At 38.0% G+C, this 13,028-nt stretch overlaps 2 protein-coding genes across 3 annotated transcripts; one reads left to right on the forward strand and one right to left on the reverse strand.

Moving 5' to 3' along the window:
- Positions 1–2,802: 2,802 nt before the first annotated feature.
- On the forward strand, positions 2,803–7,584 carry LOC111793263 (protein PHR1-LIKE 1-like). 2 transcript variants are annotated; one of them, XM_023675066.1, is made up of 8 exons: positions 2,803–3,429; positions 3,762–4,262; positions 5,156–5,348; positions 5,425–5,501; positions 5,579–5,618; positions 5,851–5,908; positions 6,631–6,700; positions 7,010–7,584. In XM_023675066.1, exons 2-8 carry the CDS (start codon positions 3,783–3,785, stop codon positions 7,325–7,327), a joined length of 1,236 nt encoding a protein of 411 aa, XP_023530834.1. In that variant the 5' UTR covers positions 2,803–3,429; positions 3,762–3,782; the 3' UTR covers positions 7,328–7,584. The 2 variants fall into 2 exon arrangements, with proteins under 2 accessions (XP_023530834.1, XP_023530833.1); XM_023675065.1 differs by having other exon boundaries at positions 2,804–3,429; positions 3,660–4,262.
- A 657-nt stretch (positions 7,585–8,241) lies between these two features.
- Positions 8,242–12,044, reverse strand: LOC111793535. Its single transcript, XM_023675461.1, has 3 exons — positions 11,696–12,044; positions 9,598–11,380; positions 8,242–8,805 (listed from the first exon to the last, which is right to left on the reverse strand). The coding sequence occupies exons 2-3, from the start codon at positions 11,164–11,166 to the stop codon at positions 8,428–8,430; spliced, it is 1,947 nt and encodes a 648-aa protein (XP_023531229.1). The 5' UTR covers positions 11,167–11,380; positions 11,696–12,044; the 3' UTR covers positions 8,242–8,427.
- Between the last annotated feature and the right edge of the window lie 984 nt (positions 12,045–13,028).

A 13,028-nucleotide genomic window follows, 5' to 3' on the forward strand; every position in this document is an offset into this window, starting at 1 on the left:
ACATGCGCCACAAGAGTTGGATCGTTGAACTAGCACCACATATTGCCCACCCAGCGCAACTCTCCTCTTGCTAGGCGTATAGTACTCACATGTGAAAGGCTCTTCTCATGCATAGGGGAGCGTGCAAGGTGGGTTTCACCCATTCAACCTTCACTCACTAATTTTACTTCGGTTTCAATACTAACTCTAATTTTCTTTCAATTCTGACCGATCAGAGAAATTTCAAAAAATTTGGATCTCTTAACCTACTAAAAAACTAGTTTAGTAAGGCACATGTCATCCTGTAATCACACAGACTTTAGGAACACTTGTATGGATTATTAGGACGTGTTATCATGCAAGCATTCCTTACCTTAGGTGGTTACACTATGCATCTTTATGACTACAATTACAAAACGACAATTTCAATGAAGAATGCAGTGTATGTATAAAATGAAAATTACCATTATACCCCTAGGTTAAGATTTCGAGATATATGTTTTTATATATATATACTTCGCAAAACTAGAAAGAGAATGTGCGTGTATATAATACTAGTTGGGCAATATAGATGAATAAGCTATGTAAAATATAAGAAATTACCAAAATGCCCCTATAATAAATTTATGATGAACACTATTTTAAATGTTTTCCTCTGTATTAAAATGAAGGATGAGTTATTGTGATGTGTGCTATGTAAATTGATGGATATTATCTCACAGATGAGCTTCGGTTATTGTGATTTGTGCTCTGTAAATTGATGGATATTATCTCACAGATGAGCTCGTTTGAGCTCGTTTGTGGATTTTATTTCGATTAAAGTTTCACCCCATTTTTATATTTTATTTTACCTCGGAATCTAGATAGCAATAAAAAAAAATAGTTATATCAAATAATCTTTGGTTGAATTTCTTTCGATAAACATTATTTTACACATGCACATGCAAACTTATATTAATTAATGCTTTGAATTTTAATGTCTAATTCATTTTAAATCGTCTGTTTCAAATAAATTTTGAGGAGGGTCTACACGATGTAGAGACAATTATTATATTAGCGTTTTTTATTGATATAACCCGAATATTATGGATAAAAAAATGATTGTGTTGTTAGAAAATGCATGTTAAAGACTTCGGAAGAGCTTTTTGGATGAGTATGAATTGTATGTATGTTATGATTAGCTCCGTGCCGATGACGAGCCAATAAGCAACACCAAAGATAAAATATCTTAAAATTTCACCACCTGCACATTGTTCTTTATCGGGGCTATACACATGTTCCTGCTAATTCCTATGATGACACATGTTCAACCCAACCTGTATTACAAATTGAAAGGCCAGCTCAACCCAACCCAATCCAACCCATACCAAATCCAAGCCTACTTTCCCTCTCAACCCAACTCAACTCTAACGTTAGCCTAGACAATGTGTGTGGCTCGGCTTCCATATGTACACATGCCACACCCTCGATTTCGGCACCAACTCAATCAATAGTCAATGGATCCAATCAGCGATCAAGGGGTTAATAGTGGATGACCATGTTTATTTTTATAACGAATAGATATTGTATGCATCGATTGAGTTGTGTTATCTGTGAACCGTATTTCCAAGAATTATGGAACCTTTTTATATGCACAAGAACATAGGACAATTACCTAACTGTGTGCAGGCAAATTATTTGTTGTGACGACATACATATCCAACTTCAAAGTCATTGTCTCTGTTTTATTTTTCGTATCTTACATTTATGTACTCTAGAAATTTCCTAGACGTTTATTTTATTTTCCTCAACGTTTACGTTTATTTATGTTTATAAATATAGTATCATAACATAGATGCTGGAAGTACATGCATCACATACGTCCATAACATAATATATCATTACATACTCGGAAGGACACGTAGATAGGCCACAAGGTACGTGATATGAACCAAGAAACATCAATCATACAATATATTTCAATGAAGATGCGAACAAAATGTTGTTGAAATTATCAAAAGATATTTCAATTCATGCTACGAAGAATGAAGTTTCATTGTTATAAATTTTTTGTGGATTACAATTTAGAGTAATTTAGAGTTATTGTATTTCATGAATGTATTTTAAGACATTTTATTTAAGACATTATAAACTATGAATATTACCACTCTTATGCCTTTAATAGTTTCATTTTGAGGCTATACAAAGTCATGTATGTTGTACGTGTGAGTAGACTTGGAAAATATAGTGAAAAGAGCATTTGTGCTTTCTTTAGCCCATGACTAAGTTTGTTTGCAATTCTATATAGTTTAGGTTGCATCTAGAATCATTCAAGCTCGATCAATCTTGCTTGTGGAGTAATTCGAATCTTAAACAAGTATTTTTGCGTTGAGATATTTGATCAACAAGAATCATTCAAGCTAGACATGATCGATCTTCCTTGTGATTCGAATCTCAAACAATGTTCTTGCCTTGGAATATTCAATCAACAAGTTAACCCAAATCTTACCCCTTTCGAGTGATTACACATATCACGTGTCATTTATACAACACTCAAGTCATTAAAAAAAAAAAAACTTTCATATGCTTTAAATAAATTATAAAATCATAAAATTTTCGAGTTTGGACCCATTTATTCAATGATTAATTTATGTACTAATAAAAAATAAATTCATGAAGTTATGGTAATGTTTATTGGTAAATTAGGAAATATTGAATAAAGAGTTGGAAATTGCAATATTTAAGTAAGATCCATTTGGTGAAATTAATAAATGGAAGCAAAAAAATGTAATAACATGAGAAGTTCATATTAAAAGCGGAATTTTTTTTTCCAAAAAGAGAGTAAGAACGGTAATGGGCGACCGAAGATGTGTTCATCACCATGGAAAGAAGAAGAGGTCCGTTTAGAGAGCACAGAGGACATTGTGAACTAATTGTGGCTTTGTGTTATCTGTATCACAGCCCACATTCACAATGACCCAATTGAGCAAAAGGGAAACTGAAAGCGCCAGTGGAGAATGTTAGGGCATTCGATTTCAAGAATTCATGCAAATTTGTTCGAATAGAGAGAGAAAAGACTGACACCCACTTTCCATTTTTTTAATTTATGGCTGTTCAATCGAATTACGCCAACTTGAGGTGTATCATTGGCCGATTTTCATTTTTGGAAATTCGTTTTGCCCAATCATTTCTGTGCATCGGGACGTTGCTCGAGGAATCGCCTGTGTTGAATCAACACCTGGAGAAGATCAGACGGTCGAAATTGGATTTGTGAATTGTTCATCATGCTAGTGATCAACAGAGAGAGACAGTTCTATACGTTTCTTTCTGAGAGAAGAGTTCGTCGGTAATTTCGTTGACGTCAAAACGACAAAGCCATCGGGTGCATCGGAACCCTATTGCCTCTTCGCATCGGATTTCCGTTTCGATTTCTAAGAGTTCTTGCGATTTGGGACTGTTTCGAGCTCTGGGGTAAGTGATTCTGGTTTGCCCCTTTTATGGTTTTGTGATTTGGGACTGTTCTTCTTGTTCATTCAAACTCTGGGCTGAAATTTTGTTGGTTGATTTCGTTTTCTATTAGTTTTCTATTTGTTTTGTGTTCTTTGTATCTTTGTTTTGAATTCTGGAGATATTGAACGAGCTTTCTATGACTGTATGAACTCTGTAATATTGTGATTTGGATATGTTTTTGTATACTACAGAGTGATTGGAAGAGGGTTGCTTCCAAAGTTATGTCATCATCGTATCAAGTTCTTCCGAAGCCATTTGAAGAGAAGTATCCCAAATTGCCTGTTTCTTTTCAGGTTTCCCCAGAAAGTGAAGCCATGAGACATCCAATTCCCAGGCAGGTTCCTCCATTAGTTTCTAACAGTGGCACTGTTGGACATTTGTTTTCATCTTCCTCTGGATTTCGAAACGATTTTCCATTGATGCAACCGTTGTCTCGAGAGAGAAATGTCCAGTTTTCGTCGTTCGTTTCTCGGTCTGATGATGATGGATCTTTGTTGCTTCTTCATGGTTCTTCCCATTCAGAAGAACAGTCCACAATGGTTACTAATGACTTGAATGAAAACAGTTCATCTTGGAGTACTGATGCTCTTCAGGATTTGCTTGATTTTTCTGAGAATGCTGCTGACCAGAACGTTGAAGCGCAAAGCTTGGCCGGTGTACTAATGTCGGATGACCGAGCGAAGAGGAATGATTGGCCTGATTGGGCTGATCAGTTCATTTCTGTTGATGATACCATGGAGCCAAATTGGAGTGAGATTTTTTCTGATGCTAACGCTGGAGATGCTAAAGTAGAGGTTAGTTCATTCTTTCATGAAACATTAAGATCTTTTTGTGCTCAATTGTCCTCCTCTGAATTGCATTGCACTTTGTGGGTGTGTTTGCTCAACATAGTGAATTTCTTCAAAAAGAAAGAGAGGGAAAATAAGTTAGTCAAAATGGCTTCGGGATAGTTCAGATTCATATGAACTAAGGCATCTCAGTCATGCAATATTAACGTCACGTTAAATCAAGCTTCATTTATGCAACAAAGGCTTCAATAGAGTTATGGTGTTTTTTTTTTTTTTTTTTTTNTGGCCATAAAATATAGATAGTGGCTAACAATAGTCATGAAGTATGAAAGTTACAACGCTTGGAACGCCTCATGGAAGGTTAAGAGTTTTCATTTTGAGACTATAAAAAGCCGTGTATGTTATCTTTGTAAAGTAGACTTGGAAAATGTAGAAAAACGAGCATTTGTGCTTCTTTGCAATTCTATATAGTTTAGGTTGCAGGTAGAATCAATCAAACTAGACATGATTGATCTAACATGTGGAGTGATTCGAATCTCAAACAAGTGTTATTGACTTGAGATATTCGATCAATAAGGTAGTCTGAATCTTACTTCCCTTGTAGTGATTCCTTATCATTTGGTATCAAAGCTTTTTCTTGGGCTGATTCTTTATCAATGAAAATAAACTAAATTGGTTCGGGTCATTCTTTGAGACATAATGGAAGAGGGGCGGATATTCTTAAATGGAGAAAATGATGAATGACTTTAAAAGAATTGAATTAAGAGTCGTATGAGGTGAAAATCTGATGTATAGTTCTATCGAGTCGTCGAAGTGTCTTAGACAAACTTGGTCTCTAGTTAAAGTACAGAACCACTGTAGTTATGGATGCTAGAATAATTGAACTTTTTGAGATGCAGGTGCTAAAATCATCATCAGCTCATTTCCATGCTCCACAGAACCAAACGAATCAAGTAGACTCTGTACCTACGGCAGAGTTTCATTCTGTTTCTAATTCTCTCTCAATGTCATCAACCCGACCTCGGATGCGATGGACACCGGAGCTTCACGAGTCATTTGTAGAAGCTGTCGATAAACTTGGCGGCGGCGAAAGTATATTAATTTGTCTAATATGTTCTTACTGTTGTTTTAGAATGCCTGAAAAGCTGCAATTACTTCTCTTTAACAGATGCCACTCCTAAGGGTGTTTTAAAGCTCATGAATGTTGAAGGTCTCACCATTTATCATGTGAAGAGCCACCTACAGGTACTCTGCAATTTTTCCATTCTTGATTTCACTTGGCATGCTTATTTATAATGTATTTATTTTCATTCAAATGCCAGAAATATAGAACCGCCAGATATAAACCGGAGTCATCAGAAGGTAGCGGTGACTGTTCCCCTTATGCTTTTGTGTTTACTTTGTTACTTTGTTTATCATCATCTGGAACATCATTACTATCTTTTGGCACCATGTCAATATCAAGGTTTAGCTTTAGTCTTACTGCCATTTGCTATCTTTTGGCACCTCTTTTGAATCTATTTTTATCCCCTTTTCTGATGGCTTTCAATGAAAAAACAGTCTGAGAGGTGGCTGAATTAATTTTTCTGTTCAGGATCTTCGGGGAAAAAATTGAATCGTATTGAGGAAATGAAATCTCTTGACTTGAAAACGTAAGTTGTCTTTTGCCTTAATATTTTGCCAATGTGTGGGTGTCTTTGACTTTGGGAGGGAGGAGTTAAATCATAAATTTGAAACATTTTGTGTGATCCACGTTAGTTGGAGAGGGGAACGAAACATTTCTTATAAGGGTGTGGAAACTTAAGAGAAAACCCAAAAACGGCAATATTTGCTAGCAGTAGGCTTGGGCTGTTATAGATGGTATCAGAGCCAATTACTGGGCTGTGTGCCAGCGAGGACACTGGGCCTCCAAAGATGGTGGATTGTGAGATCACATGTTGGTTGGAGAGGGGAACAAAGCATTCCTTGTAAGGGTGTGGAAACCTCTCCCTGACAGACGCGTTTTAAAACCTTGAGGGGAATCCTAGAAGGGAAAACCCAAAGACAGCAATATTTGCTAGCGGTAGGCTTGAGCTGTTACAGATGGTATCAGAGCTAGTTACTGGGCTGTGTACCAGCGAGGACATTGGGCCCCAAGGGTGGTGGATTGTGAGATCGCATGTTGGTTGGAGAGGGGAACAGAGCATTCCTTGTAAGGGTGTGGAAAACTCTCCCCGACAAACGCGTTTTAAAACCTTGAGGGGAAGCCCAAAAAGAAAAGCTGAAAGAGATCAATATCTCCATTTTGAGAAACGGTGTGATTATCACATTCATATTTTTTAGGGTGGGCTTAGTGTTGAACTTTTTTTGTTCTTTACATCGATCAAAAAAATAGGAGCATGGGGATAACTGAAGCCTTGCGTCTGCAAATGGATGTCCAGAAGCGGCTCCATGAACAACTTGAGGTGTGTATTTTGTTTGTTTCTGAAGGTTCCTTTATATTTTTATCAAATAAAAGAGTAGCTTGAGCTAAATTTTCATGGATTGTGGAACTATGCTTTAGCCTTGTACTAGCTTGATATGGCTGATAATTTGGTCACATTAACTCATTTCTTCGCCCTCTTTCGATAGATGATAAGAACGACAACACTATTTATCTATATGAGCGCCATAACTATTCTATATTCAACTATTATACGTTAACCTAGTGGTCAATGAAGGCGAATCAAAATAATAAATGACTTAGAGATGACCATCTCTATGACTTAATACAGATTCAAAGGAATTTGCAGCTACGGATCGAAGAACAAGGTAAGTATCTACGGGAGATGTTCGAGCAACAAAGAAAGATGGAAACCAAGCTGAAGACCTCCTCATCAATCCTAGAGAATATGCCCCTTGCTGACGACCAACCCGAAAATTCAGAACAAGGTCGTGTGGCAGCTGGTACGAGCACGGACAATGCTGATGAAGATGGTTTGTCTGCTGCAAGTAGGAAACAAAAGGCACACGAAAGCGAAGCAATACTATCAAGTGATGATATCTCTTCCCCAGACGCAAAACGATCCAAATCAGATGCAACAGGTTTATAGCAGTGTGTCGAGGAGTCGAGATAGATGTTCAATGATGGCGCTGTAAAAGCTTAAGGAGACTACGAGAGGGTATTTCCAATCCTTTGCAGTGCAATTGAAAACAATTGGCTTCTTGCTTTGTTAAGGAAGCCATTTGCCAATTGAACTTGGGAGCTCTTCCAACAAATTGTGTATAAGATGAATGGCTTAAACTCTCCATTTTATGCAATAATCTAATGGCATTGCTTCTTTCTTAGAAGCAATATTTTAAGACTTAACTTTTCACTCACGAGTCCTACTTTCTTTTATAATCCTTTCAAAATGCTATTGGATCAAATGACAATGTATGGCAAGAACAACAAGAATAACTCCCAAACCCTTCGGTCTTGCAAGAGATTACCACCAAACAATTGTCCCACGAACGAACCACTATGGTTTTTTTGGTTGATGGGTCGAAAAGAACTCCAAGGAATGAGATTCACATCCAATCTTAATGAATAACCCCTTTTTGTGAAGTTCGGTTTGGATCGGGTTTGACCCTACCTTGAAACCAAACCGACATCGACTTGGTTCAAACCTGTTGTTTATTTCCTCCACACCCATTTGATCCGGGATAGGCTAAGTGTGAGATCCCACATCGGTTGGAGGGGAGAACAAAACATAACTTATAAGGGTGTGGAAACCTCTCCCTAATTGACACGTTTTAAAACTTTGAGAGAAAGTCCAGAAGAGAAAGCCCAAAAGAAACAATATATGCTGGCTGAGGACTTGAGCCATTATTAATAATAAGTGCTTAGATGATCGAGGAAACAATGTAGTTACAATGAAAACACCATTTCCTACGCGCGGGGGGGGAATGAAGTCAATTTTGGAAGGGTACCCTATTCGAGTAGACATTAAAGTGTAAATGTATGAACAGAAGGAAGATGATGAAAGGTAGAAAGAAACGAAGGCAGCAACCTTAATCAAGAAAACTTGACAAAACATTGCAAGTTTTCAGCATACACTACATATTGAGTTGAAAGAAGGAATAATATGTTCAGATGCATATAAACAGCATTTGTGCCATCATATTGCTTAAGAAACTCAATCAGAATACTGCAATTGTAATGTAATTATTCTTACATATCCTCACACACCTGAGTTGCCGTACTTCCACCTTTGGCAGCCGCCGCATGTTTTCGATGCTTTTTACTCTTGACTTTCTTTGCCTTCATCCGCCGTCGCTTCTCGTTCGCATCAACCCATGTATAGTCTGGGGGTATATGGAAGGGATCGGCTTCGTCCTTATGACCGTCGCCATCACTTGATTGCGCACCACGACTTCCTCTCATCCACGTGATCCATGATGAAGAAGACCCGTCTGATTCCTTAACTTTAGCATCCGGGAAATGGTCTGGACTGGAAGGAGGTGTTGCAAACTCTTCCGCTGGCTGAAGCTCTTCAAACTTCGTGAAAGTAACGAGCACCCTGATTGTCGGGACAATAGGGATGGCGACCTGAATGCCAAAAATAATCTCATCATTTAAAAATCAAATGCACTGGATTGAATCAACCAAGATATACATAAATCTAATTAATATTTGTTTTGTCCTCAGTTTCGAATTCAGGCTTCTGTTGACCCCTCTTTGCAAATTAAAGATAAGAGAGATAAACAGATCACATACCCCAAAAATTACAGATCTTTCCATCTAGAATACAAATGATAACATTTTTTTTACCAACGATAAGAATAAGAATCTTTACCAAACATCTTCAAAACCTCATACTGTTCCTCAAAATCCTTTCATTCCTTTCCGACCCAGTAGTCGAACAAAAAGCGACACTGCACACAGACGTGCAATACAAAACAAACAACAGAATGATGAACCATGCTTTGTTTTTTCCTTTTCCTTTGGCTATCAAAACATCCCCATTGAATGCTTTCAAACAACACCTTTTCCCAAAAGTATGAGGTTTCGATCTGTTGGCGGTATATTTCTCTCTATGTGAAACAATTGAGGCTATATTTCGCTCATTGTTCTTTTTCGTCGTTTGTAACCTCTCATTTCCAAAGGGAAAGAGAGAGGATAATAAAAGAAAAAAGCTATATCATATGATCTTCCGCGTTTTTTAACTAAAAGAAACAAATAACAACTAGTCCAATTGAACAGGATATGAAAATTAGCCGATGTAACATCGTTGAAGAAACGAAATAAATAGCACCAATGTAAGAGTTCACTAAACAAAGAGGAACATAAGAACAAGTTAGTATTAGGAAAATCAGATAAGCGTCTAGTTAATAGGATTACCTTCACAGGAAAGGTGCCAATAGGCAACTTGGTAGTCAAAAGTTCCCTTAATCTCCTAATAGCCTTCACCTTGTTAGCAAGGATGTCAAGCAAAGGCAGGAGCTCATCAGTTTTCAAAGGGAAATCTTGTGTTAACCATAAGACTGGCCTCAAATTCTTTTTGTATTCACTCTCATTTTTTAACTCACTAGTGGCTCCTTTCTTCTTCTTTTTCTTGCTACTCTTATCTTTTCCCTTCTTGGTCTTATCCCCCATATCTTCAGAAGAATTTGGAGGCTCGACGACTTTATGATTGCTACCTTCTGGGGCCGACTTTGAGAATTTCTTCATCTTCGAATCATCTAGCTCAACACTGTTACTCCTTGAATTTTTCTTGCTCCAACCAAACCAACTCTTCTTCTCCTTAACAATACCATTGGATTCAAAATTGTCACAGGAACCCACTGATCCATTTTCCTGACTGTCAATAACCCCTTGTTCCTCATACTCGAGATGGGTATCGGAGTTCCCCATAAGAAGTGCTGAATCCAACTGCTTTCTCTCCTCAACTGTTAATACGTCATCATATTCGTCACGGGCTAATCTATCTTCATCTTCTGCAGCAAATAGCTCTTCATCAGTCATAGCACCAGGAACTCGCCTTGATTTCACACTCACCGTTACATGAAGCATGTCGTATATTTTTGCTTTCCAATTTCCAACCACCTCAATCCTTTCTTGTCGTCGCCAATTTACATGAGGAACCAACTCAGCTTGGGTTACATCAATGCCTGGTCTATACATATTTGTCCTTGACATTAAATCCACTTCATGAGCAACTTCTGCATCAGTTGGTTGTGCACCAGCTCCTTCCAAAGCATTTGTAATTTCCTTCTCTTTGTGGGTAAGAACAATCAAAGAGCCAGGTGGTAACGTAACGACGTTATCATCAGAAGAGTAGCCCTCTCCAAGAAAGAGAAACGTCTGGTCAGAACGTTGAATTCGAAAACCATCAAAACCAGCAAGGGTCATATCTGCACGGAGATTGGAACCACGCTTCCAAATCCTGTATGTATCTGATGGAGCAATTCGGCCAATAAATGGAATTACAGAGCTCTCAAAATGAAAAGTCATTTCCATATAAAAATCACGCATACGAGCAGCAGAGGCAACAATACGCGGAAGCCTACGACACCACTTTGCCCAAGCTAGAGGCTGATAGTGCCGTGCAATAATCATAGCTATTGAATCATCTCTATTGCAAACTGCCTCTTGAAGAGCACTCCAACCATACTCATTCTGAAGACTCCAATCTGCTCCAGCTGCCATCAAAATATCAGCAGAAATTGGGTCGCAAAGACGTACTGCAAGGTGAAGAGGAGTCTCACGTCCTGGGACATCACGTCGATCAATAACAGCAGACACAGCATCAGCTTGTAGCTCTGCTGCGATGGATTCCGCTTCAGTATTGACCTCACCTGCCTTGGCCAGTCGTGGTAGTGTGGAGATAATGAATCTCAGAGCAACGTAGTCCCGACGTGCAACTGCTAAATGAGCAGGACTATGGGCATATTTAGAAAAGTCCTCCATTCGTTTTCCTTCTCAAGATTACTATCCAATTTTATGCTAAAAGCCTTACAAGTATGCCTTTTTCACAATCCATAGTCCTATTTAATTCACAGGGGAAGTCATTCATAGCCATAGAATCTCCACGATTCTAAGAGCTCAAATATTAAAGTGCACATAAACTTAAACATCCTGGTGTGAAGCTCCATTACAGCATGGTGAAGCAGTCGAGTAAAATCTGTAAAGTAACAACATCAATAATTGAAAGGGAAAAACAGCTTTCCAAAATTCAAAACCATTCTCTCAACCCCAAAACCCACATTGCCAAATTTCGAAGTACCCATAAGCAAGAAAATCAAAATCTCCACTCAAAAACAACATCAACACATTTAATTTCCCCCATTTTTCACCACCTTCCACAGAATCAAAAGCACAACTAAACCAGACACAGATTCTACTATCTCCACAACCAAACGTATCCCTAGAGAAAAAACCAATCCCCCCGCCCCCTCGCCCCCCAAAAAGATACACGAAACAAGAAAGCAATTAGTACCTGGAAACACCTCGCAGGGGTTGAATGGCGAGTTTGTCTCAAGTCCTTGGCGTCGCTCCAAGACTTGAAAAAGAGAAAGAATCCGCCGCTGTTTATGAGGACGGAATTGGGGGCGATGGAATCAAACAAAGAGAGAAAGGATCGTGGCGCCAATTAGAAGAGGAAGATCACGCGAAGAGCGAAAGTGGGTGAGCTTCGAGAATTGGAATTAAAAGAGAAGAGGGGTTTGTGAGAAATGGGAGTTCGAATGATTGTGATTATGATGATAATCCTTTCCTCAATCCGCCATCATCGTAAACGAGTCTTACTTCCACCGATGATTAGGTTCAATTAGCGGTGGCCGGACTCATGTCGTTGCCTCTTCTTATATTTTTATTATTTATTTATTTATTTATTTATTTATTTATTTATTCTCTCAATTACCTAATTTTATATTCATATTTTAATTTCATGACCTTTGTTTGATTATGATTTTCATTAAAAAAAAATAAAATAAAATGTAGATCTAGAAATTATGGTAGTTTTCAAATTTGTTTCAAATTATTCTATTTTTGCCACTTATTTTTAAATATATTTCTATTAAAAAAAACTATTTTATTGATAGGTAGGTTTGTTTGAATTAGAAACTGGCACTCTCGTTTTCTTTTATACAACCATCTCGAGGCCTCGGTAGCATGATTTAGCTATGTTGATTATCGAGAGAAGGAATAGATTGCTCTTTCAAACAGTGATGGCCCATGTGCAGTGCCCATAATCTCGGTTGACATAAATTTCTTAGTTTCGTAACGTAAAACATAAGCATTTCCACGAGAGTTTTCTGGGTTCTCATCTATGATTGACTCGAGTATGTATATTTTGGATTTTGTCAAGAGACGTGGGATCTCGAGTATCTTAATAGAAATAAATTAGAAATGTCGGGAAGATGATGAGATAACGAGTGAAGGCTATTAATGATATCGGGTTCGATTTATGTTCTTTTGCTCCTTGCTCGAGGAGTGGTAAACCAAAGGGTGTCACTATACGAAATTCAGTTGCAACAAACATACTAAGATCAACTAATTGGAGACCACAATAGAGAATGTTCTATTCTATGTCGTGTCTCTTGTTGGATGTCCCTTCTATACAATGTAAGGATGTTTGTAATTGCTCAACCCCACTGTTAGTATATATTGTTTGCTTTGACCCATTACGTATCACTGTTAGCATCACGGTTTTAAAACGCGTCTACTAGGGAGAGATTTCCACACTCTTATAAAAAAATGTTTCGTCTCCTCCCCAATTAATGTGGGATCTCACAATTCACCCCCTTCAAAGCCGAGCGTACTCCCTGACA

Source organism: Cucurbita pepo, chromosome LG04 (assembly GCF_002806865.2).
Source record: "Cucurbita pepo subsp. pepo cultivar mu-cu-16 chromosome LG04, ASM280686v2, whole genome shotgun sequence".
NCBI lineage: Eukaryota > Viridiplantae > Streptophyta > Magnoliopsida > Cucurbitales > Cucurbitaceae > Cucurbita > Cucurbita pepo.

Excerpts from the sequence above, each read along its gene's own strand:
- LOC111793263 (XM_023675065.1), top strand. The coding sequence starts at position 3,690 with ATGTCATCATCGTATCAAGTTCTTCCGAAGCCATTTGAAGAGAAGTAT. Across the intron at positions 5,619-5,850 it reads TAAACCGGAGTCATCAGAAG|GATCTTCGGGGAAAAAATTG; the intron begins GTAGCGGTGACT and ends TTTTCTGTTCAG. Across the intron at positions 5,909-6,630 it reads AAATCTCTTGACTTGAAAAC|GAGCATGGGGATAACTGAAG; the intron begins GTAAGTTGTCTT and ends TCAAAAAAATAG.
- LOC111793535 (XM_023675461.1), bottom strand. The coding sequence starts at position 11,166 with ATGGAGGACTTTTCTAAATATGCCCATAGTCCTGCTCATTTAGCAGTT. Across the intron at positions 8,806-9,597 it reads TTGGCACCTTTCCTGTGAAG|GTCGCCATCCCTATTGTCCC; the intron begins GTAATCCTATTA and ends TTTGGCATTCAG.